General features: G+C 39.4%; 1 protein-coding gene across 2 annotated transcripts; it reads right to left on the bottom strand.

Annotated features, from left to right (window-relative positions):
• Nucleotides 1-651: 651 nt before the first annotated feature.
• On the bottom strand, nucleotides 652-21917 carry MGST1 (microsomal glutathione S-transferase 1). Of its 2 annotated transcripts, none has more exons than XM_038576918.1 (4): nucleotides 21758-21917; nucleotides 15686-15834; nucleotides 13523-13617; nucleotides 652-1253 (listed from the first exon to the last, which is right to left on the bottom strand). In XM_038576918.1, exons 2-4 carry the CDS (start codon nucleotides 15809-15811, stop codon nucleotides 1007-1009), a joined length of 468 nt encoding a protein of 155 aa, XP_038432846.1. In that variant the 5' UTR covers nucleotides 15812-15834; nucleotides 21758-21917; the 3' UTR covers nucleotides 652-1006. The 2 variants fall into 2 exon arrangements, with proteins under 2 accessions (XP_038432846.1, XP_038432845.1); XM_038576917.1 differs by having other exon boundaries at nucleotides 21727-21891.
• Between the last annotated feature and the right edge of the window lie 1508 nt (nucleotides 21918-23425).

The following is a 23425-nucleotide window of genomic DNA, read 5'->3' as shown; positions in this document are numbered from 1 at the left end:
TAGCTGTAGAGATTTCAACAAAACTTGGCCCACCATCCAGCCTCATCTGAGAGTCACTGCACCTCCCAACAAAATTCCCTGCACTGCCCTAGATACTATACCTATTAGAATTACAGGTAAGTATCTTCTGATTTCTACAGAAGGATCTCAACTTACTTATGATAGAGTTGGTTTAGGGTAAGTGAGGAGAGAGCAAGGCACGTGTGAAGGGAGATGGCATAGTATGAAAAAGTACCATGAAGGGAGATGGCACAGTATGAAGAAGTACCAAGCTACCTCATCATTAAGTATCCATAATGGTTAGTACTGGTGATGGTGTTGGTACTCATCATGGGTGTGTGTAGGTGAGGTGTTTATGAATTCGATGTGTGTGGGTGTGAATGTTTTCCTGCTTGTCTGTGTGCATGAATGAGAACCCACACACAAGAATAAATAAACCATAATCTTCGCTTTCAGAGTTCTAAGTAAGTATCAGGAACATGAAAATATCCATCATTAATTAATGTAATAATTGATGTAATGTGACATTAAATAATGTTAATGTAAACTATGCACCCTTCTCTGTGCTGTCCGATCACAGGTTAAAGTTGCTCACTGAACAGACTTTGCTTCCGAAAATACAAGTTGGGAAAAAATTAAACCAAATAACACTATTCTTTAAATTCTTTATTTCATATGCCCAATTCAGTGATATTACAATATGTTTATCATACATGCAATCACCCTTTTTATAGATTTAAAATATTAAATGTTGAAAGAATATTATGAATTATAATCAGAATTTACAACAAGGCACTTAAAGAAGTCAAAAGACTTTAAGAATTACATTAAATTTCAAGCACAAATATGAAACAATAAAGGACATTGGTGATGTTGATATTCAGACTGTTGGCCCCATCTTAATTTTCCTGCTCCCCTCCCACCTAGAATCTAACAAACTATTCATTATAAATTGAAATTGTAGAATTCTTAGAAAGTAATTGGATGACAAGTTATATGATTCTCTTTACAAATACAATCTACTTTTCAGCAACCTGTAAGCCATTGAAAAAGTAACTCCATATCCTATAAAGAAAGCCAAAGCGCGATTTGGCTGGGGAAGGGGTGTTAAATACGCGATTGTGTGGTAGATCCGTGCTCCAACAAAGAGTCTGAAGTGCAGGAGGGCTGTAGAAAGATCTGGACCACTCAAGGAATACAGAAGACCAATGCCAAGAAATGGCACAATATTTTCAAGGTCATTCAGGTGAGCTCTGTGGGAAAAGATGATTAGCAAAACACTGACTTCAAAATCAGTAGAAATACGTTCATTTTCCCTTTCTTCTAAAACTAATGTTAGTGGATCTTAAAATGCAGAATTATTTCACTTTTTTTCAAATTGTCTTCCTTCTTCAACCATTTAGCTTTTATTTTAAATATCTCATTATTTTTGTTTCTATCTTTAGTGTATTTCAACATATAACAAAGAAGGCACTTTGCACGCTCAGGCATATCAAAACTGCTGCATCTATTGTCATAAAACTCACTTCAGTTTTTAGATATGAAATACTTGCTCTTCCGAGATTCATACAATAGCAATTCAAGATTCTTCTTAAAACACTTCTTTCCAAAAGAAGAAAATCCTTTTGGTTATAATCTTTCGTAAGGCTCCTCTATCACTTCTGCCAATCTACAAAATTATTACTCAGCCAATCCTTGCTCATCCACCCAAACTACTAGGTTGTCAACAATTAATTTACCATTTCAATACTAAGAATCTTATGCCCTCAACTTCCAAACAACAGAATACATAAGTAGCCTTTCAAATATGGGGAAAATCTTAGCCAATGTATCCTCAAATTATAAAAGGAATTACTGAAGTGAAGAAGAAAAGTACAAAGAATACACAAAAATGATAGACAATATAGAAAGATATGTTTCCTAAATTCTATCTTTATATACCATAGCTAGAAGAAGACAAAAATCATGGTTTAACTACAAGTTTTCCTCTGATTTATGGCACCCTGGGTTTCTCTGGCCAGGAATGAGAATAGAAGGTGCATTTATTATTGGCTTGATTTTTTTGAAGTGCTTAATTTTAAAATCTAATGTCCCTGTTTAAGTTTCCAGAACTAAAATTGTTTTAGAATCTAGACTAGGAGTTGAGATTTTTGATAGAGCTTTATCAGCTACTGATAGGCATTTCAAAATGAAAAAAAAAAATTTGTCTTATGTCACTCTTTTTTCTTCTACCAAAAAAATTATTATATATCCCCTGCTCAGCAATCACCATCATCTCCCACCTCTTTTCCTTTCTCCTGTTTCCCATAGCTTGCCTGACAAAGATGGTGACAACATGAAGGTTGATGGTGACAAAGATGATAATAACCTAGATAAGTAATAGTTTTGAAAACTTTAAATAAAGAATGACCTGTTCCTGGGGCACCTGGGTGGCTCAGTGGTTGAGCGTCTGCCTTCAGCTCAGGTCATGAGCCCAGGGTCCTGGGATCGAGTTCTGCATTGGGCTCCTGGCAGAGAGCCTACTTCTCCCTCTGCCTAGGTTTCTGCCTCTCTCCCTGTGTCTCTCATGAATAAATAATTTTTTTAAAAAGGCCTGTTCCTAAATAAAAACAAAGACAGAATGGTATGAGTGTTCCTGTCCCTTCTCTTTCATGGAACAGGCTACTGATAGCAAGGCGGATGAGAAGGGGCAGGAATACTATTTCCTATTTAGGAAGGATCCACTTCAATTATATGAAGGCTATTTGGTTTGGTCCTTTGAATTCTCCTGCCGTGCCACAGATATAGCTTCACCTCCAATGATTGGCCATGTTAGTTTTCTCCCCCACAGCTTTCTGAAAGGTAAGACATTCTAAAGTTGGGGAAGAAGTTTTAAAAGGGAGACCCCATGAAAAATAATGTCTACTTAAGCAATTGGCAAATAGAATACAGTTTTAAAACAGAGAAGAAAGTCTAGGACAATAAGCGGTAATGGGTTTCACTGGGGGTAGAGGGAAGGAAGGTCAGAGAAGGGCTTCTTTGGACAGTATTAGTCCCTCCATTTTTTTCTGGCCTCCCTATATCTTATTTCCCTTCTTCAATTTGCCTTTCCTGTCTTCAGCCTTCCAAATGTTCTTATAGATAACACTGCTCATTGTCCTAGAAATTGTCTGTTTTCAATAGACGCTCATACTCAATACTAACTCATGCCATTTTACATGCTGTTCTTTTTAGACCCTGGCTGGCCCAGGCATACACATACCGAGCTCTACCGGTGAGCACTTGCTATAGATCAGTATCACCTTTCCACTGGAATCCTTTCTCTGATTGAACAACACAGCTTACCTTATAGGGGCAGCTTTTTTCATCTTCCTGTCCTTTCTAGATGGCTACCAAAATCTATTAGTAGGTAGATGTCTTCATGACCACTTTCTATCTGGTCTGTCCCCTTCCCTCCATCATGACTCCTATTCCCATTTTCTTTTCTCATGTGGACAGATGCCCCTTGGTATAGACTTGCTCTATGGCTGACCTTCACACAGCCCTACTCTGTGCTCATGATGCTCCAGTCACACCTTCTTCCCTCAGATCAGAACCACTTGGATTTCAGCATCACCCATCTGACCTGGACCTTATCTCAACCAAAGCTCTTCACACTCAGAATATAGCAGTGTGCTCAAATTCCCACAAAGAAATTATCCCAAATTGACATGATCACTCTTCTCTTCCTCTTCCCAAATCCTAATATCCTTCAAGCTCTTCATCCATCCAATATTCCTAAATCCTTTAGGAACTTATACCTTGTACCGCACAACTTAACATCTAATAAGAGGCTGCTTTATATCATTCTCTAATTACTACATGTGTGTTGGCCTTATTTTCATGGTAAAAATTATAAATCCTTCCAGGGCAGGAATCCAGTCTTAAAGCTCTTTTATCATATCCTAATAGAAGAAGTGACATCAATGAGCACACAACAATCTCTCAATGAATGTTTTATTCATGCACTGGGTCCAGAAGGGAAGCCATCTAGTTCAACTCCTAGACTAAGCTTCAGTCCCTTGAAAGAATCCCCAGTGAGCATCACCTAAATTCCATCACTCAGTGAAAAAGTATTTTCTACCTCAGAAGGTAGTATGTTCTACACATCTCTCCTTTCCCTATATACCAAACCGAAGCCTTCATTCTTTCCCTTTTGAAAAGTTCCCTGTATTTTTCCAGCTGCCCTAATTACCTTACACTTTTCTTTTATCTAGTTGTAACAAATGTATATATGATCTCAAATTCTTTCTAGAACCTCGTGAGATAGGATTAAATAGATACATACATAAAATGTTTTCTAATCATCACTGATTTCTGTCTGCCCAAAGCACCGAGTCACTGACCTATAAGTCACTTATCTTGACATTTCCACACATATTCCTTTGTTTTTAATTACTTTTCCCACATGTTTATGTATTAATTTTCTCAAGATTGCATATCTTCATTCATGGCCCCATTTCATCCCTGCCATTGGCATATACTAATAGAAATAGCTTCACATGTGGAAGTAGTGTAAAAAAAATCCAGGTTAAAAATGAGATGGGGGAGATTCTGGAAACACTTTATCAGTAAAGTTTCACCGAAAGTAAACTGTTCTTAGAAAGTTTTTGATGGGGTCCATAAGGTCTCAAACAATACAACTGGAAACTGGACACCCTATCTTTCTCGGAGACTTTCTGTTGCCACACTGAAAAGCCAGCGTCTGATCACCAGGGGGCGCTATGCACACAGTCGCTGCACCTCTTCAAGGACACTGATTCCTTTCAGAACTAAGGTCAATTGTTCACAACCTGACTAGAAGATCAGGTTCAATAATGGTTTGCTCCTCTAGAAGTACAGTCTTATGGGTATGGCAAGGAGGGGGAGGCTGGAAGGGGAGAATGGGGAAGAATCTAAAATCTCAAAATAAAATCTATTTTGTTAAGCTTTCACACATGACGCTTGGATCTTCCGTCCAAACCCACTAGTGCTATCAAGTGTCTTATTATTATCACTCTCAAGTCCTGGGCAACGTTATCAGCATAAGGTCATGATTAGCATCATGTATGTGAACTTAACAAATATATAACTAAGAGAAGCAGAAGTTAACATTTTATTCAAACTACCTAGCCAGACTTTACTCTTAGAAGAAAAACATTCCGTTTAATAAATGACTTGGTCAGTGGAATTCATGTAACTGGAGGCACAAAAAGAAAAAAAATAAAGGAAAAATATAATTTATGGAACTTATAGAATGCCATCAAAAAGATGAATATCTTTATTTCCGAGGCCCCAGAAGTAGAAGAGAGTGAAAAGGGGGCAGAAAGCTTAACCAAAAAATAATGGCTAAAAACTTCCCAACCCAGAGAAAGAAATAGACATCCAGATGTAGGAACTTCAGATGTACCAAAAAATACGAATCCACACAGACACACCGAGGCATATTATAATTAAATTACCAAAAGTTAAAGAGAGGGAAAATTTTAAAAGCAGCAGGAGAAAAGTAGCTTGTCTTATACAAGGGAACCGCATAAGACTACCAGCATACTTTTAATCAGAAACTACAAGGCAGAAGGGAGTGTGATGGGACTCTTTTTAAGAGTCTTAAAAATATAATTAATAAAATAATAAATACCAAATATTTCACAAAGAATTCTCTACCAGGGGGGTGGGGCAAGATGGCAGGGGAGTAGGGTCCCCAAGTCACCCGTCCCCACCAACTTACCTAGATAACTTTCAAATCATCCTGAAAACCTACAAATTCGACCTGAGATTTAAGGGAGCACAGCTGGAATGCTACAGAGAGAAGAGTTTGCACATCTAACAAGTACATCTAACAAGTACAACTCTTTTTTAGCCACTCTGCACTGAGCAAAATGACTAGAAAGAAGAACTCACCACAAAAGAAAGAATCAGGAACAGTACTCTAGGCCACAGAGTTACAGAATTTGGATTACAATTCAATGTCAGAAAGCCAATTCAGAAGCACAATTATAAAGCTACTGGTGGCTCTGGAAAAAAAGCATAAAGGATTCAAGAGACTTCATGACTGCAGAATTTAGATCTAATCAGGCCGAAATTAAAAATCAATTAAATGAGATGCAATCCAAACTGGGAGTCCTAATGACGAGTATTAATGAGGTAGAAGAAAGAGTGAGTGACAAAGAAGACAAGTGGATGGCAAGGAAGGAAGAGAAAATATAATTTAACAATTATAAGACCATGAGGAAAGGTTAAGGGAAATAAATGGCCACCTCAGAAGGAAAAATCTATGTTTAATTGGGGTTCCAGACAACACCAAGAGGAACAGAGGACCAGAAAGCATATGTGAACAAATCATAGCTGAGAATTTCCCTAAATTGGGAAAGGAAACAGGCATTCAGATCCAGGAGATAAAGGGGTCCCCCCCAAAATCAATAAAAACCATTCAACACCTCGACATTTAATAGTGAAACTTGCAAATTCCAGAGATAAAGAGAAAATCCTTAAAGCAGCAAGAGACAAGAGATCCCTAACTTATATGGGGAGAAGTGTTAGGTTAACAGGAGACCTCTCCAGAGACCTGGAAGGCCAGAAAGGGCTGGCAGGATATATTCAAGGTCCTAAATGAGAAGAACATGCAGCCAAGAATACTTTATCCAGCAAGGCTCTCATTCAGAATAGGAGAGATAAAGGGCTTCCAAGATAGGCAGAAATTGAAAGAATATGTGACCACCAAAATGCCTCTGCAAGAAATATTAAGGGGGGTTCTGTAAAAGAAAGGAAGTCCAAAGAAATAATCCACAAAAACAGGGACTGAATAGGTATTATGATGACACTAAATTCATATCTTTCAATAGTAACTCAGAACGTGAATGGGCTTAATGACCCCATCAAAAGACAGGGTTTCAGACAGGATAAAAAAGCAAGACCGATCTATTTGCTGTCTACAAGAGACTCATTTGAGACCTAATGACACCTACAGTCTGAAAATGAAAGGTTGGAGAACCATTTACCATTCACATGGTCCTCAAAAGAAAGCTGGGGTACCCATCCTCATATCAGATAAATTAAAGTTTATCCAAAAGACTATAGTCAGAGATGAAGAGGGGCATTATATCATACTTAAAGGATATATCCAACAAGAGGACCTAACAATCATGAATATTGATGCCCCTAATGTGGGAGCTGCCAAATATATCAATCAATTAATAACCAAAGTAAAAACATACTTAGATAATAATACACTAATACTGGGAGACTTCAACACGGCGCTTTCTGCAAATGACAGATATTCTAAGCACATCTCCAAAGAAACAAGAGCTTTAAATGATACGCTGGACCAGATGGATTTCACAGATATTTACAGAACTTTAATCCAAACGCAACTGAATACACATTCTTCTCAAGCGCACATGGAACTTTCTCCAGAATAGACCACATATTGGGTCACAAATCGGGTCTGAACCGATACCAAAAGATTGGGATTGTCCCCTGCATATTCTCAGACCATAATGCCTTGAAATTAGAACTAAATCACAACAAGAAGTTTGGAAGGACCTCAAACACGTGGAGGTTAAGGACCATCCTGCTAAAGATAAAAGGGTCAACCAGGAAATTAGAGAAGAATTAAGGATCCCTGGGTGGCTCAGCGGTTTAGTGCCTGCCTTCAGTACATGGTGTGATCCTGGGGTCCTAGGATCAAGTCCCTCATTGGGCTCCCTGCACGGGGCCTGCTTCTCCCTCTGCCTGTGTGTGTCTCTGCCTCTCTCTCTCTTTCTTTCTCTCTCTCTCAGTGTCTCTCATGAACAAATAAATAAAATATTTTTAAAAAAGATTCATAGAAACTAATAAGAATGAAGATACAACCATTCAAAATCTTTGGGATACAGCAAAAGCAGTCCTAAGAGGGAAATACATTGCCATACAAGCATCCCTCAAAAAATTGGAAAAAACTCAAATGCGCAAGCTAACCTTGCACCTAAAGGAACTGAAGAAAAAACAGCAAATAAAACCTACACCAAGCAGAAGAGAGTTAATAAGGATTCAAGCAGAACTCAATGAAACAGAGATCAGAACTGTTGAACAGATTAACAAAACCAGGAGTTGGTTCTTTCGAAGAATTAATAAGATAGATAAACCATTAGCCAGCCTTATTAAAAACAAAAGAGAAAAGGCTCTAATTAATAAAATCACGAATGAAAAAGGAGAGATCACAACCAATACCAAGGAAATACAAACGATTTTAAAAAACATATTGTGAGCAGCTATACACCAATAAATTAGGCAATCTAGAAGAAATGGACGCATTTCTGGAAAAACACAAATTACCAAAACTGGAGCAGGAAGAAATATAAATTCTGAACAGGCCAATAACCAGCGAGGAAATTAAAGCAGTAATCAAAAAGCTCCCAAGACATATAAGTCCAGGCCCAGAAGGCTTCCCAGGGATATTCTATCAAACGTTTGTTTAAAGAAGAAACAATGCCTATTCTACTAAAGCTGTTCTGAAAGATAGAAAGGTATGGAATACTTCCAAACTCATTCTATGAGGCCAGCATCACCTTAATTCTAAAACCAGACAAAGACCCCACCAAAATGGAGAATTATAGACCCACATCCCTGATGAACACAGATGCAAAAATTCTCAACAAGAGAATTCTTGTTCCTTCCAATAGGATCCAACAGTACATTAAGAAGATTATCCACCATGACCAAGTGGGATTTATCCCCTGGATGCAAGGCTGGTTCAACACTGGTAAAGCAATCAATGTGATAGATCAAACCAACAAGAGAAAAAACAAGAACCATATGATCCTCTCATTAGATGCAGAGAAAGCATTTGACAAAATACAGCATCCATTCCTGATCAAAACTCTTCAGAGTGTAGGGATAGAGGGAACATTCCTCAGCATATTAAAAGCCATCTACGAAAAACCCACAGCAAATATTATTCTCAATGGGGAAACACTGGGAGCCTTTCCCCTAAGATCAGAAACATGACAGAGATGTCCACTGTCACCACTGCTATTCAACATAGTACTAGAAGTCCCAGCCTCATCAATCAGACAACAAAAAGAAATAAAAGGCATTCAAATTGGCAAAGAAGAAGTCAAACTCTCCCTCTTTGCAGATGACATGATACTGTGCATAGAAAAACCAAAAGACTCCATGGACCCCAAGATTGCTAGAACTCATACAGCAATTTGGCAGTGTGGCAGGATACAAAATCAATGCCCAGAAATCAGTGGCATTTCTATACACTAACAATGAGACTGAAGAAAGAGAAATTAAGGAATCAGTCAATCCCATTTACAATTGCACCCAAAAGCATAAGATACCTAGGAATAAACCGAACCAAAGAGGTAAAGGATTTACACCCTAAATACTACAGAACACTTCTGAAAGAAGTTGAGGAAGACACAAAGAGATGGAAAAATATTCCATGCTCATGGATTGGAAGAATTAATATTGTGAAAATGTCAATGCTACCCAGGGCAATTTACACATTTAATGCAATCCCTATCAAAATACCAAGGACTTTCTTCAGAGAGTGGGAACAAACAATCTTAAAATTTGTGTGGAATCATAAAAGACCCAGAATAGCCAGGGGAATATTGAAAAAGAAAACCAGAGCCGGGGGGCATCACAATGCCAGATTTCAAGTTGTACTACAAAGCTGCGATCAAGACAGTGTGGTACTGGCACAAAAACAGACACATAGATCAATGGAACAGAATAGAGAACCCAGAAATGGGCCCTCAACTCTATAATCAACTAATATTCGACAAAGCAGGAAAGACTATCCACTGCAAAAAGGACAGTCTTTTCAATAAATGGTGCTGGGAAAATTGGACAGCCATGTGCACAAGAATGAAACTAGACCATTCTCTTACACCACAGACGAAGATACACTCAAAATGGATGAAAGATCTAAATGTGAGATAAGAATCCATCAAAATCCTAGAGAAGAATACAGGCAACACCCTTTTTGAACTTGGCCACAGCAACTTCTTGCAGGATACATCTATGAAGGCAAGGGAAACTAAAGCAAAAATGAACTACTGGGACTTAATCAAGATAAAAAGCTTCTGCACAGCAAAAGAAACAGTCAACAAAACTAAAAGATAACCTACAGAATGGGAGAAGATATTTGCAAAAGATATATCAGATAAAGGGCTAGTATCCAAGATTTGTAAAGAACTTATTAAACTCAACAGCAAAGAAACAAACAATCCAACCATGAAATGGGCAAAAGACATGAACAGAAATTTCACCAAAGAAGACATAGACGTGGCCAACAAGCACATGAGAAAATGCTCCGCATCACTGGCCATCAGGGAAATACAAATCAAAACCACAATGAGATATCACCTCACACCAGTGAGAATGGGGAAAATTAACAAGACAGGAAACAACAAATTTTGGAGAGGCTGTGGAGAAAGGGAACCCTCTTGCACTGTTGGTGGGAATGTGAACTGGTGCAGCCACTCTGGAAAACTGTGTGGAGGTTCCTCAAAGAGTTAAAAATAGATCTGCCCTACAACCCAGCAATTGCACTGCTGGGGATTTACCCCAAAGATACAGATGCAGTGAAAAGCCAAGACACCTGCCCCTCCCCCAATGTTTCTAGCAGCAATGCCACAATAGCCAAACTGTGGAAGGAGCCTTGGTGTCCATCGAAGGATGAATGGATAAAGAAGGTGTGGTCTATGTATACAATGGAATATTCCTCAGCCATTAGAAATGACAAATACCCACCATTTGCTTCGACATGGATGGAACTGGAGGGTATTATGCTGAGTGAAATAAGTCAATCGGAGAAAGACAAACATTATATGGCCTCATTCATTTGGGGAATATAAAAAATAGTGAAAGGTCATAAAAGGGATAGGAGAGAAAATGAGTGGGAAATATCAGTGAGAGTGACAGAACATGAGAGACTCCTAACTCTGGGAAACGAACAAGGGGTAGTGGAAGGGGAGGTGGGAGGGGGAATGGGGTGACTGGGTGACATGCACTGACGGGGGCACTTGATGGGATGAGCACTGGGTGTTATGCTATATGTTGGCAAATCGAACTCCAATAAAAAAAATATACAAAAAAAAAAAAAAGAATTCTCTACCTGATAAAGTTGTCCTTCAGAATTGAAGGAGAGACAACAAATTCTCTAAACAAAAGCTGAAAGTGTTCATCACCACTACAGCAGCTAGAAATGTTAAAGGATTTTCTTTAAGTTGAAACAGAAGGACATTATTTTGTAAGAAGATAACAAACAGAAGTATAAAACTCACCAGTAAAAGCAAATATAATTAAATTCAAAATACACAGTGGGTGTATAATGTAATGATGGTGGGTAAATTACATAAGTCTAGTATAAAAACTAAAAGACAAGTAGCAAAAATAATTATAATATACAATAGGAAAAAAAATATACAATAGGAAAGGCTAGTCTCTTCAATAAACTGTGTTGAGAAAACTGAATTTCCACATGCAAAAGAATGAAGCCACACCCTATTTTATACTATTCACAAAAATTAATTCTAAAGGGATTAAAGACTTGAAATGTAAGACCTGAAACCATACAATTCCTGGAAGAAAACATAGAGGGTAAGCTCCTTGACACTGGCTTCAGCAATGATTTTTCTGGATTTGACACCAAAATCAAAGACAACAAAACCAAAATAAACACATGAGTCTCTATCAAACCAGAAAGCTTCTGCTCAGCAAAGGAAACCATAATCAAAATGGAAAGACAATCTATGGAGGAAATATTTGCAAGCCACATGTCCGACACGTGCTTAATACCCAAAATATACAAAGAACTTACACAGCTCTATAGCAATAACAATAATCCAGTTAATAAATATAAGCAAAGACCTGAATAGTTATTTTTATCCAAAGAAGACATCCAAAACCACTGATTTTTATTCAAAAATCATCCAAAATCAGTGATTTTGATTAACTTCACCTCTCTTAGGATGGCTATTGTCAAAAGAACAAGAGATGATAAATGCTGGCAAAAATGTGGAAAAAAGGGAACTTTGTTGGTAGGAATGTAAACTTGTATAAGCCACAATGGAAAACAGTTTGGAGGTTCCTCAAAAAATTAAAAATAGAACAACCGGATGATCCAGCAATCTCACTGCTGGGTATATATAAAAAAGAAAAAAGAAAAGAAAGAAAAGAAAAGGAAAGAAAAGAGAGAAAGAGAAGAGAAGAGAAGAGAAGAGAAGAGAAGAGAAGAGAAGAGAAGAGAAGAGAAAGAAAAGAAAGAAAAGAAAGAAAAGAAAAGAAAAGAAAAGAAAAGAAAAGAAAAGAAAAGAAATCCAAATTCCAAAGAGATATCTGCACTCCCATGTTCACTGCAGCATCATTCACAATAGCCAAGATACAGAAACAACCTAAGTGCCCATCAATAGATGAATGGATAAAGAAAATGTGGTATATATGTGCAATGGGACATTATTCACTCTTAAAAAAGAAATAAATCCTATTACATCCAACAACACAGATGAACCTGAAGGGCAGTAGGCTCGGTAAAATAAAGCAGAGAAAGACAAATGTTATATGGTACCACTTATACGTGGAATCTAAAAGACTGGAAAAAAATTTTTCAAACTCATAGAAACAGTAGAAAGCTGGTTGCCAGGGGCTGGGGGAAAATGAGAGGTTGGTAGGGTACAAAAGTTCAGTTATAAGATAAAGAAGGTCTGAGGACCTAAAGCGTGACATGGTGACTATAGTTAATAACACTGTACTGTATAATTGAAATTTGCTAAGAGATTAGACCTTAAATGCTCTCATTAAAAAACAGAGGGGGTGGTAACTATGGAGGTCATGGATGTGTTAATAAACTCGATGCAGATAAACTTTTTAAAACATACGTGTTATTGAATCATGATGCTGTGCACTTTATATGTCTTACAATTTTATTTGTCAATTACAGTTCAGGTGAAAAAAAGTTTGTAATTTATATGACTTTATGGCAAAGATTAAGAAGTATACTTTTAGGACTAAGATTCAATTTGCTTTTCTAAAACAGTGTATTAATTATATTATTAGGAAGTGGTATGGATAGTGTCTTGGCTTATGGCTTTTCATTGCTCATTGAATTCTCAGTACATTAAATATAATACCTATAAAGGAGAGAGAAAAAGGAAGGCAAGACTTCCCACGTTCACATTTCGAGTTTTATGCAAAAGTATCTTCAACTTTTCAAACAAGCTGACAGTCTCACCTCTGGAGAAAGATGACAAAACTGAAGAATCTACCATCCTCGTTTTACCTCCTACCTTTAATACCTTTTGAAAAATCCCTACACAGTACAAAGTCATTAACCCCGACAAGGTAAGAAATTGGCAGCATGTGCAATTGCAGTGAGAGATGGAGACTTCTAGATTCCTAATTTTCTATCATTATTGTATGGACTAATTAAGATAACTGACTTTTATCCCTTTTTATGACCCCCCAACATCCTCAGTGAACTCTGGGACCAAAATTCTTTGATCAAGTAAATAACTTTAGAGGACAGTGGGTTTACCTCCGTACACGTTCCACCCTATCATCTGTCCGAAGATACTTTTTGGCATTTTCTCCTTTGCCAAAGCTGGCACAGTCTTCTGGGTTGGCAAAAACCTATTCCAAATACCAAGAAAAAAAAATTATTTCAAATACCAAATAACGTGGGAGTATTCTATCTGATAAATTATTTGCATTTTAACAGGAGAAATACAGGTATTCAGGTTGGCCCTTATGAAAAGAAAATTTGGAGCTCAAACACCAGGAGGGGTCTATACGTTAAACCTGAGTTTTTAACAGTGCAAAAAAAAATTTTTTTAAAGAAAAGCATAAATAAGAACATAAATAAAAACTAATGCATAAAAATAGTGAAAAAAAAAGGAAAAGTGGAAAAGAGAGCATAATTCCAATCCATCATCGACTATTATTAAGGTGAACTGGAATCTTTTCCTAGTGATATTGATACAACTTCCCTTAAGAGTATTAATATTCCCACCTGATTGGTTTATATGAAGGTCCTTAATTTACTAACCACATATGTTAGGGAACAGACAAGAAGCCTAAGAGCGAGGGGCAGGAAATGTATTTTGTACTTTGTTAAGATATGTGTATCTCTTTTCTTTTATTGAATTAATGAACACTTTGGGTTGAATAATGTAGTGAAATATAAGAAGTAGAATTGCATTCCTAAAAATACCAAGTCCATGTTCTAGGGCATATGTTCATTTATCCCTTCCTGCAAATTATTATGCTGTTTGATATGATTTCCTCATCCCTTGAAACTTGAAAAATGCATTTAAAAATATTTAAGTGTGTTCCACTGTTTAATAATTTATAATAAAGAAAAACATGAACTACAAAATTAGCCTAATTTAAGCTTAGAAATTCATAAATATTATACTACTTTTCTTAATATGACATAAGCATTTATTTCAGATAAAGACGTTGAGGAGAACTGATGGGAAGGGACTTAATAGAGTATCAGTTCTTGAGGCCAGCTTTGTCTGTCTGCATTCTAAATAAATGTCTGGCATTTATGTTCAATAAATGTGTTTCAAATAAGTAAATAAATGTATTAAAGTGGAAAGTGCATGCGATTCAGATTTAAAGCAATCTGAATTAGAATCTTAGCTTCATGCTTTATGGGTGTGTAACCTTGGGTAAGCTACCTGACCTCTCGGACTTCCAGTTTCTCATCTGTAAAATGGGGGGACCAATGCTCATTTCACATGATAATACTAAAAACTATGTAAAATGAGTCCATGATTTCACACATACAAAGAGCACCACGCAGCTCCTGGCACATACCACTGGCACTCCACAAATCTGAATTCCTTTCTCCCTTTCTTGTAAGATGGGGTACATTTCTGCTATGCTTAGTACTACTATGTTTCTGGAGGACATTGTAAACCTGGTGGTAAGCAGTCATTTCACAGCTTGCTGCTCTGACTCCTGGACCCATTAGAGACTCAGAAAGAGAAACAGAGAGAGAGAAATAGGTGGTTTCCAGGAAGAAGTTGCTGACTAGAGATAGGGACCACACCAATGGAAATAGTTTAGCTTTGTCAAGGTAGTTTTGCTCTATCCTCCCTTACTGGGTTACAAACCCTGTTTGAGTATATGTCATGCTTTCGAAATCTTTCTATCACTTTCCCCAACCATTAAGAAAAAATCATTCTTATAATGCTGGGCAGAAATAGCACCCACTTAAGAAGTCAGAACTACACATAATTCAAATGCCTTGCCCCATCATTAAAGGCTCTACTGATGATAATAATAATAATTCTGTCCCCAAACGTATATCCTTGACCTGTAATAGAACGAAGACACTGGTTACCCATCTGGAAAATGACTATTTTCTAAACTCTAGTTGGCAAAATTAGCTTCAAAATCACAGAAAGTTTTCTTGAAAACTCTGATACTCTGAGAATCTCATATACTAAGCATACCTGATAAAGGCTAAAAGCCACAATGAAAAAAACATTTACTAGTTTCCAGGAAAAAGTACCTGTTCCATAAATATACCAGATGCATCTGTACCAAAAATGGCATAATTCATTTGCAACATTAAACACTGTGCCATTGGGCTTTACCCACTACCCCCCCCCCAAAAAAATGTTAATCAAGAAAATTGTTCTCCAAAATGCCAACCCTTCAAGGAAAATATTGCCTCCAAATGTCTTACCTTTCTTGTCAATCTAAAGAATGCAGTTGCAGTACTCATAAACATCATTTTTGAAAGAATAATTGTTGTGTAAGAAGCAAAGGCCATGAATACTTCATTTTCCATTAGCTCAGTGAGGTCAACCATTTTCTCAATTTTGGTCTGGAATCCTGAAAAGATTTTAGACAAGATAGGAAAAGTAGATGGGAATACCTCAAAAAACTTGATGGTCACTTGGTGTGCTTATATTGCAGCATTAACCACACTGTTCTTAAAAAATATCCTGGGTTATTGCAGAAGAAATAATCTTTGCTAAAATTTCAAAATAAACAATATTGTGTTTTTCTAGTTCTATAACATTAAGCTTGAAGATATTAAACAAGCATGGAGTGAAAATGAAAACATAGGGGAATGAGAAGCAAACACAAATGGGTACAATGCTATAAAGTGAGATGAAAATCTTATTTTTGCATCAAGATGAACCATAAGTTGGATGTAAAGGACCAGAGTTTATGGATTGATCTCTCCAGTAGCATTAAATTACGTACACAGTAGCACCATTAATGGTTGATTAGAAATGCCGAAGTTCTGGGCCCCTGGGGGTGGCTCAGTTGGTTAAGCATTTTGGTTAAGCATTTGACTCTTAATTTCATCTCAGGTCATGATCTCAGGCTCATGAGATCCGAGCCCTGAGTTGGATTCTGCACTCATAGCAAAGTTGGCTTGTGATTCTCTCTCCCTCTTCTTCTGCCTCTCCCCCTGGTTACACACACTCTCTCAAATAGTCTTAGAAAAATAAATAAATAAATCCCTAAGCTCAAATATATATCCTTCTTTAGAAACCCAGTTTACAGTGTTTTCTCATTTCAAGAGTATTTAAGATCCCAGGCTGCAAGATTTGAATTCCAATCCCACCATTTGGTTATCAACTTTGGTTGAGAGACTTGGCCTCTCTGAAACTAAATTTCTTCATTTATAAGATGAGAATAGAAATAGTCCTTAATTTACCAGTTTGTTGTCAGGATTTAGTGAGATAACATGTGGAATATACTTATACTTGGCACAGAACCTGGCCCATGAAGAACCCTCGATAAGGTTTATTATACTTTATGATCATCATTATCACCATGATTATAGTCATCATTAATACCAACACAAGTGAACAAGGAGAAGCAGGATACTGAAACAAAATGCCAGGCAAATGCAAGTAAGGAAGTAGCACTTATGGGACTTTCAAAGAAGGAATAAGCTAATGGAGATTAGCTTTACAGAACTCAAGTTTATTTCACCTTCCACTGAATGTAACTATCTGTCTGAAGTTGGAAGTGTAAGTGAGAATGTACCCAGAAGGGAAGCTAAGGCAATCTGGTGATACTGAAGTCAAAGTGGATAGGGATTTAGGGTAAAGCTTAACATGTAAATTTCCTACCCTAAACGGTAGCCATTCTTTTTTAACATCCTCTTGTTCAATTATCAGCCCTGCTGTCTGCTTCTTCTCTCCCTTCCACATAAACACACATCTTTTCTCACATTCAAGCTTCCGTACTACTTAATCTGCTGGGCATGGTCTCTTGGTCACAACGTCCGTTCCTGCCTTTAAAACTCAACTCCTATATACAACCTTATCAGGCTGACATCTACCAAATTCTGATCATTCTATCTTTAAAATCTTTTTTTTTTTTTATCTTTAAAATCTTAAAAAAAAATCTGTATCTCTTTCTTTACTCGGTTCAGGTCATACGGTTGTCTAAGTATTGCTGTTACTGTGATATATACAACCACACAGATACATATATGCTTAATTTTATGAGTCCACTATGCGTTCAACTATGCCATGTACTTTATGTGCATTACATAGCCTTTGTAACTATACTAGTATAGTTCTCATAACTATATTCATTTCACGGGTGAAGAAAATGTGATTCAGAAATGTTGAGCAGCCAAGCTAGGACACAACCCATATCTCTGCCTTCCTAGCTTGTACACTAAGTACACTGCACTGTCTCCTTCAAGAAGAGACTGCAAACTGCTTAATTCTGATTCAACTAACTTTGAAAGCCTGCTCTGTGGCTGGTACACTCTTTGTTATCATGTTTCCTCTCCCAATTATGCTACAGTGTACCTGTACCTACAGGATAGGTACTATCATTCCCATTTTCCAGATAAAGAAACCAAAGCTTCCAAAGTAACCCCTATTTTATTTTACTATTTTATTTTATTTTATTTTATTATTTTATTTTATTTTATATTTTTAAAAACATTTTATTTATTTATTTACTTATTCATTCATTCATTCATTCATTCATTCATGGCAGACACTGAGAGAGAAGCAGAGACACGGGCAGAGGGAGAAGTAGGCTCCCTGCAGGGAGCCCGATGCAGGAATCGATCCCAGGACCCCAGGATCACAACCTGAGCCAAAAGCAGATGCTTAACCACTGAGCCACGCAGATGCCCCAATAACCCCTATTTTTAAAGGCAGGCTGAATATGTACTTCGGATTTAAGCAAACAGAAACTATATGTTCCAGTTTAAAAAACAAAACCAAATGCATAGGAGACATTAATCCACCTCCAAAAGTCAGTAGTCTTGAAACACATAATGTGATATAAGCTCTCAGCGCAAGGTAATACTTTACCACCATTTAATGGGTCTGCTCTTGTTCTGGTAGAGGGCGTGGGAGTGGGGAAGAAGTCATGATTAAAACCTCACTATCCTTCAAAGCTCCTGTAGAGTAATTAGCTTAACAAGGGATCCTTAAGTCCTATGCCTCTGGACAGAGATCTGAGGAAACACAGCAGGAATGTTAATAGTAATAAAAAAAAAAAGTTACATAGAAGTTTATCAAGTCGGAACTGTTGTTATTTAGCAATAATTTTACAACTAAAATAGTTTCCGTAGGTCTCTGCAGATGTCTACAGAACGAAATAGATTTAGCAATGGAATAAAAGTCCAGAGGATGGGTTTTCTTTTAGTGAAAACTGGCATTGAAAAAGAAGAGAAAAAGCAGAAGCCTTCCAGAACTGCTGGTGGGAAAAGAACACAAAGACGTCGGCAGCTGGAGAAAAAGGCAAAGCCAGGGTTTTTGTTTTCCATTAAATGTGAACAAGTTGACAGTGCACCTCACACAAAGAGGTTTTCCAGCACCAAGAATGTGGCCTAACTCCTCCAGTCTGTGGTTCCGGGAGATGGGCCAGTGCTGAGCCTCTGCCTTCCCACCCGACAGGTCCCAGAACGGCTCCTCAGAGACCAGTACCTTCCACTCCAGCAGGCCTGCGGGCCAGGTGTGCAGCAGTGAAGGTAAGACACGAAGAAACAGAAGTGATTTCAAGCATGGAATAGTACGGTGCTGGCCTAGACTTTTTTCCAAAGCTGTCAGTAAGTTGCCTTGAACCTACATTGTGGCTGGGCGCTGCAGTCAAGACAAAATTACTGGGGTGCCTGGGCGGCTCAGGTGGTGAATAAGCATCTGCTTTTGGCTCAGGTCATGATCTCGGGGTCCTAGGATCAAGCCTCACTTCTCCCTTTCCCTTTGCCCTTCCCCCTACCCCCACTCGTGCTCTCTCTCAAATTAGTGGATAAGCTTTTTGCTAGAGAAGGTCACCTGGAGGGTGGAGAGGAGTGTCATAGTACTAATAATTCAGAGGGTAAAATGTCAGGTGTTTTGGGTATTCCAGGAATGAGGGGTGAATAATCTAAGACAAGACAAAACAGGAAACTGAACTGTTGTCATGACAAATTCTAAATGTACCTTGTGTCATTCCCTTTGCTGTCCATCACTGGTTGGCATAGCAGAGAACACCAGAGAGCTGGGCTCCATTCCCTGAGCTGGAGGTGACCGCCGTTGAAGGGACAAGGAGCAGCATGGGGAACACACAGAGACGCAAGGACGAGGCTAGAGGCCGGGGACATTCGGCTCTGCTAGTTTACTGCCTGTGGTTTAACTTCTCTGGGACCTACTTACCTTCCTTGGATAATGAGGTTAATAATCTGGGACCTACTTACCTTCCTTGGATAATGAGGTCAATAATACCTCCGACGCGCAGGATTCTTGTGAGTCAAATGAGTAAAGTGTACAGAGCTTAGAACTAAGTGCTGTGTAACTATCCAGGAAATAAGTTCCTGCTTTGGTACTGTCCTAGGCACCGAGGAGATAATTTTAGAAATTTCAAACAGCTTTCCCATGATTTCACTTGATCTAGAAAACTCTAAGGTAGTCAGAGCCAGGAAGGAGTATTTGTCTCTGCCTTTAATCTATAAGGAAACGGAGGCCTGAAGAGGTACAGGGAGTAATGCGACCCAAATTCACTGTGGATGGACCAAGACTAGAACCCAGTTTTCTCAAGTGCTTAATTCATGAGCGGCCACTATCAAGGTCAAGAATTCTAGACCGCTCTGGTTTTCTGGGGGCGCCTTTTTCTGTTCCATCTTGTATTCCTATCTCGCCCTCCTATCTAAACACAATGCCTACCCCAACTGTATCTATTACAGTTGAGTCTTTATTTCTCAACCATGGAATATTCCTCTTTACAGGCTCTTGGCCAAAAAGGACAAAGTTCTCTTCTTATTTATGGTGGCCTTGCAACATCAATATTGTGAAACACACAAAAATCTGGTCACACATCCCCTGAGCCATGACTCTGCAATTTTATGACTTCCCAAACAAACGTAACACTACCTTAAGATAAAGAAAAAAAGATAATTTAACGGCCTTGTTGCTGTTTATCAATTCTAGAATTTTCTGAACGGGGCAAGGTGACTGCAGACCTGGCCTCCTATGCTTCAGAGTCCAGGTGCTGGGGGGAACATGCTGGGGGTGCTGGGAAGATGTGGGGTAAGGCGGCTCTCAGGTGCTGTGCTGATCTGATCTCCCTTCCCAGCCTCCGTGGTTAGTAAACTACACCCTAAAGCAAACCCTGAGAAAAACTGTACTTGTTTGCCACCAAGAGCAACATTCAAAATCGGACTGATTTGCCATTTTAAAAAATGACCAAAGTCCCCACATAGTCCTCTCCTTTTGGAAACAGAAAAGGACAACAGACCCTATCATTATCTTATCTCCCAGAATGGAAGGCCTTCAGGGTATGCAAAAGGTATGTGTAGCTTGGTATTCAAGGCAAGCTAAGGCCCTAAAGAACTCATCTTACGTGGAAGAAAGGCTGTAAGCTAGAGGATCTGGGGATTTTCCATGTGACCATACAACAATGCTTGATTATAACCCACTTGGCACTCCCTTGGAGACAAAGCAGGCAGAGGGCAAAGGAGAAAACAAAAGGGTGCCCGGAATACTAAGAAGCCTTGGGACTATTTTGAAGAAAGTAATGAGATGGGGGATTTGCATGCACCCTTCTCTCCACCGCCCCAGGCCAGCCAACCAGAGCAGTAATAGCTGAGTCGGGGGGGGGGGGGGGGGGGGGGGGGGGGGGGGAGGGGGTGTTAGGTGGTTGGAAGGGGTTGGCTATAGTATCACAAAGTTTATGTTCTCTTGCACTTTGTTATTGTTTTTATTATTAGTAATTATTTAACTTGCTGATGTTCCTCTTGCCTAACAAAGTGAACCATGAGGAGCAGATCCTTCCTAGACCCCAGTAGGTGCAAAGGCCAATTCGTCCAGAGCCGCTGCAAGACTCCACACCCTTCGATAGAACATAAGTTGCTTAAAACTGTAGCGACTTCATACATTCCCAGTTTGCACCCAGCGTGTTGGGCACACAGAGGCCGGAGCTGGCCTGGGGTAGGGGTGAATTCGGCTCCGCCTCTTCCAGGTTGTGATTTCCCTTCTCCGGGACCCCAAAGTTGGGGGGACCTGAAAAGATTTCCTCTCGGAAGTTTCCTCCCTGGAGTCTGACCACGGGGACAACCTACCCTCAAGGGTGCAGGAGCCCACCTGCCTTTCGGAGGCGGCGGACTGAGACGCCAGCGCGCAGCAGCTCAAGGGAGCAGCGAAGTTTCCCGCGTCCGCAGAGCCCTGAAGCCCAGGCCCTTGCAGCCCCGCTCGCTCCTCCGCCCCCCGCGCCCCGCGCCCGCGCCCCGCGCCCCCACCCCGCACCCCGGGCACGTACTGCGAATCGAGCAGGAGCAACGGCGGCGCACCTGTGCCAGCGGCGGGGCGCACGGCCACTGCGGTGACTTGCCCGGCGCGGCCCCGGGGCCCTAGCACCGCACCCGCTCTGGCTGGTTTGCTCTTATTCGCTCTCCGGCGCTGCCAGCCGGACTCCCAGCCCGGCCAAGCACCTCCCCCAATCGCCTGATTTTCTGTTCCAGGGTAATCCCCGCCCCCGGGTCTCCTTCCTTGACCCCCTGCGGCTCCTCCCGGGCTCTGTCCCCTTACGGTGGGGGCGGGGACCTGAGCGGTTCGCACGGGACTTCTGCTGCCTGGAGGCTGGCAAAGCTTTTAGTAGCTGGAAACCATTTGCAAAGGTGCTGATGCTGAATTTTGAAAGCTTTAAAAGCTCTTAGAGGAGTTAGATCTCTGGGAGGAGGAGGGAGAGGGGAGGACTGATTAGGAACCATTCACAAAAGTGCTTCCCATTGAGCTTCACTTTCCCTGTACCCGTGGCAAGGCAAAGGCTGGCACGGACACGATGCAACGTTTAGTCAAGATCGCCTATTGGCTTCCAGATCTCTAATCCCCAGCAATTTGCCTCCTCGCTCTGGCCCCTCGTGTGCAGAGTCCAAAATGGAATTGGAGATTATATTGCGTCAGTCCGTTACACAGTCAGCCTAGTATGGTTTTTACAGGGACATTTAGGGGAGTGTTGTAGGAAGGCATGGTTATCCTGACATCAGTATCTAGAGCAGGGAATATTTCTAAGCTTCCGAGTCCCCACAAAAATATTTATGGACCTAGCTTCCATGGTTTTATCTAAAACTGTTTAAGGATTTATGTTTTCAATCTATGTTACTTCTCTCCTGGTAATACTTCTCACACATTTACCACCTGCTGTATAGTATACTTCCTTTTTCTTTCCTTCTTTTGTTTTGTCCTAATTTTACCTTCTTCAGGTTTTAAGCTGTACCCTCAGGAGTAGCTGTCTAGGAATTGATAGACAAGTCCGTGTTCTACCAAAAAAGGAAGTAAGACTTAACAGTTTGCTCTAGGAAGCAGAAATTAATCAGGAGCCGGAGAACAATTTCTACATAAGCCTATCAGTAGGAGTACTGGGAAATCCAACATCAGAAGATAGTAGTGCTTCATTTTCAGGTCTCTAGCTTTTGAAAATTATATTTATTTCCTTATCTTCTTAGTTAAGTACTCTGGAACCTGGCGGTAACACTAACTCGAATAGGACAGACTTTGAGATGTTTCTATTCTGAATTCTCACCACAAGACTTTAGTATTTTAACTTACTATGAGGGGATACAGCCCAAACCGTAACATTACCAAAAAGGTACAAAGAGCTATTATTAAATAATTTGATCTACAGAATTCCAGTGGAGCAGTTCTAAACGTGTTTTTGAAAAGAGCACCTGACTCATCTGATGCTCTAATTATAAGATGTATTCAAATTTCACTAATCAATGAACAAATCCTGAGTGCTTGCTATCAACAAACCATGCACAATTATTGCCTGTCTGTTATATATATGACACTGTCTTTAGTACAACATCAGCATCTGACAGTAATAAATTTAATTCAAAAGGCATTTATGAAGTGAATACAAGGCCCTTGGCTTGATACTAAAATCTGCAACTAAGATGAACAGCATCAAATAATTTTGCTCAAGGAGTTTATAATCTAGTAAACACAAAGGCCGGAAA

Source organism: Canis lupus, chromosome 27 (genome assembly GCF_011100685.1).
Source record: "Canis lupus familiaris isolate Mischka breed German Shepherd chromosome 27, alternate assembly UU_Cfam_GSD_1.0, whole genome shotgun sequence".
Classification (NCBI taxonomy): domain Eukaryota; kingdom Metazoa; phylum Chordata; class Mammalia; order Carnivora; family Canidae; genus Canis; species Canis lupus.
The sequence above is the reverse complement of the archived record's forward strand: the minus strand, read 5'-3'. Positions and strand labels throughout refer to the sequence as shown.

Coding starts and splice junctions, on each gene's coding strand:
- MGST1 (XM_038576918.1), bottom strand. CDS start 15,811: ATGGTTGACCTCACTGAGCTAATGGAAAATGAAGTATTCATGGCCTTT. Junction 13,618..15,685: donor TCTTTAGATTGACAAGAAAG/GTAAGACATTTG, acceptor TATTTGGAATAG/GTTTTTGCCAACCCAGAAGA. Junction 1,254..13,522: donor AGGGTGGAACGTGTACGGAG/GTAAACCCACTG, acceptor CTTTTCCCACAG/AGCTCACCTGAATGACCTTG.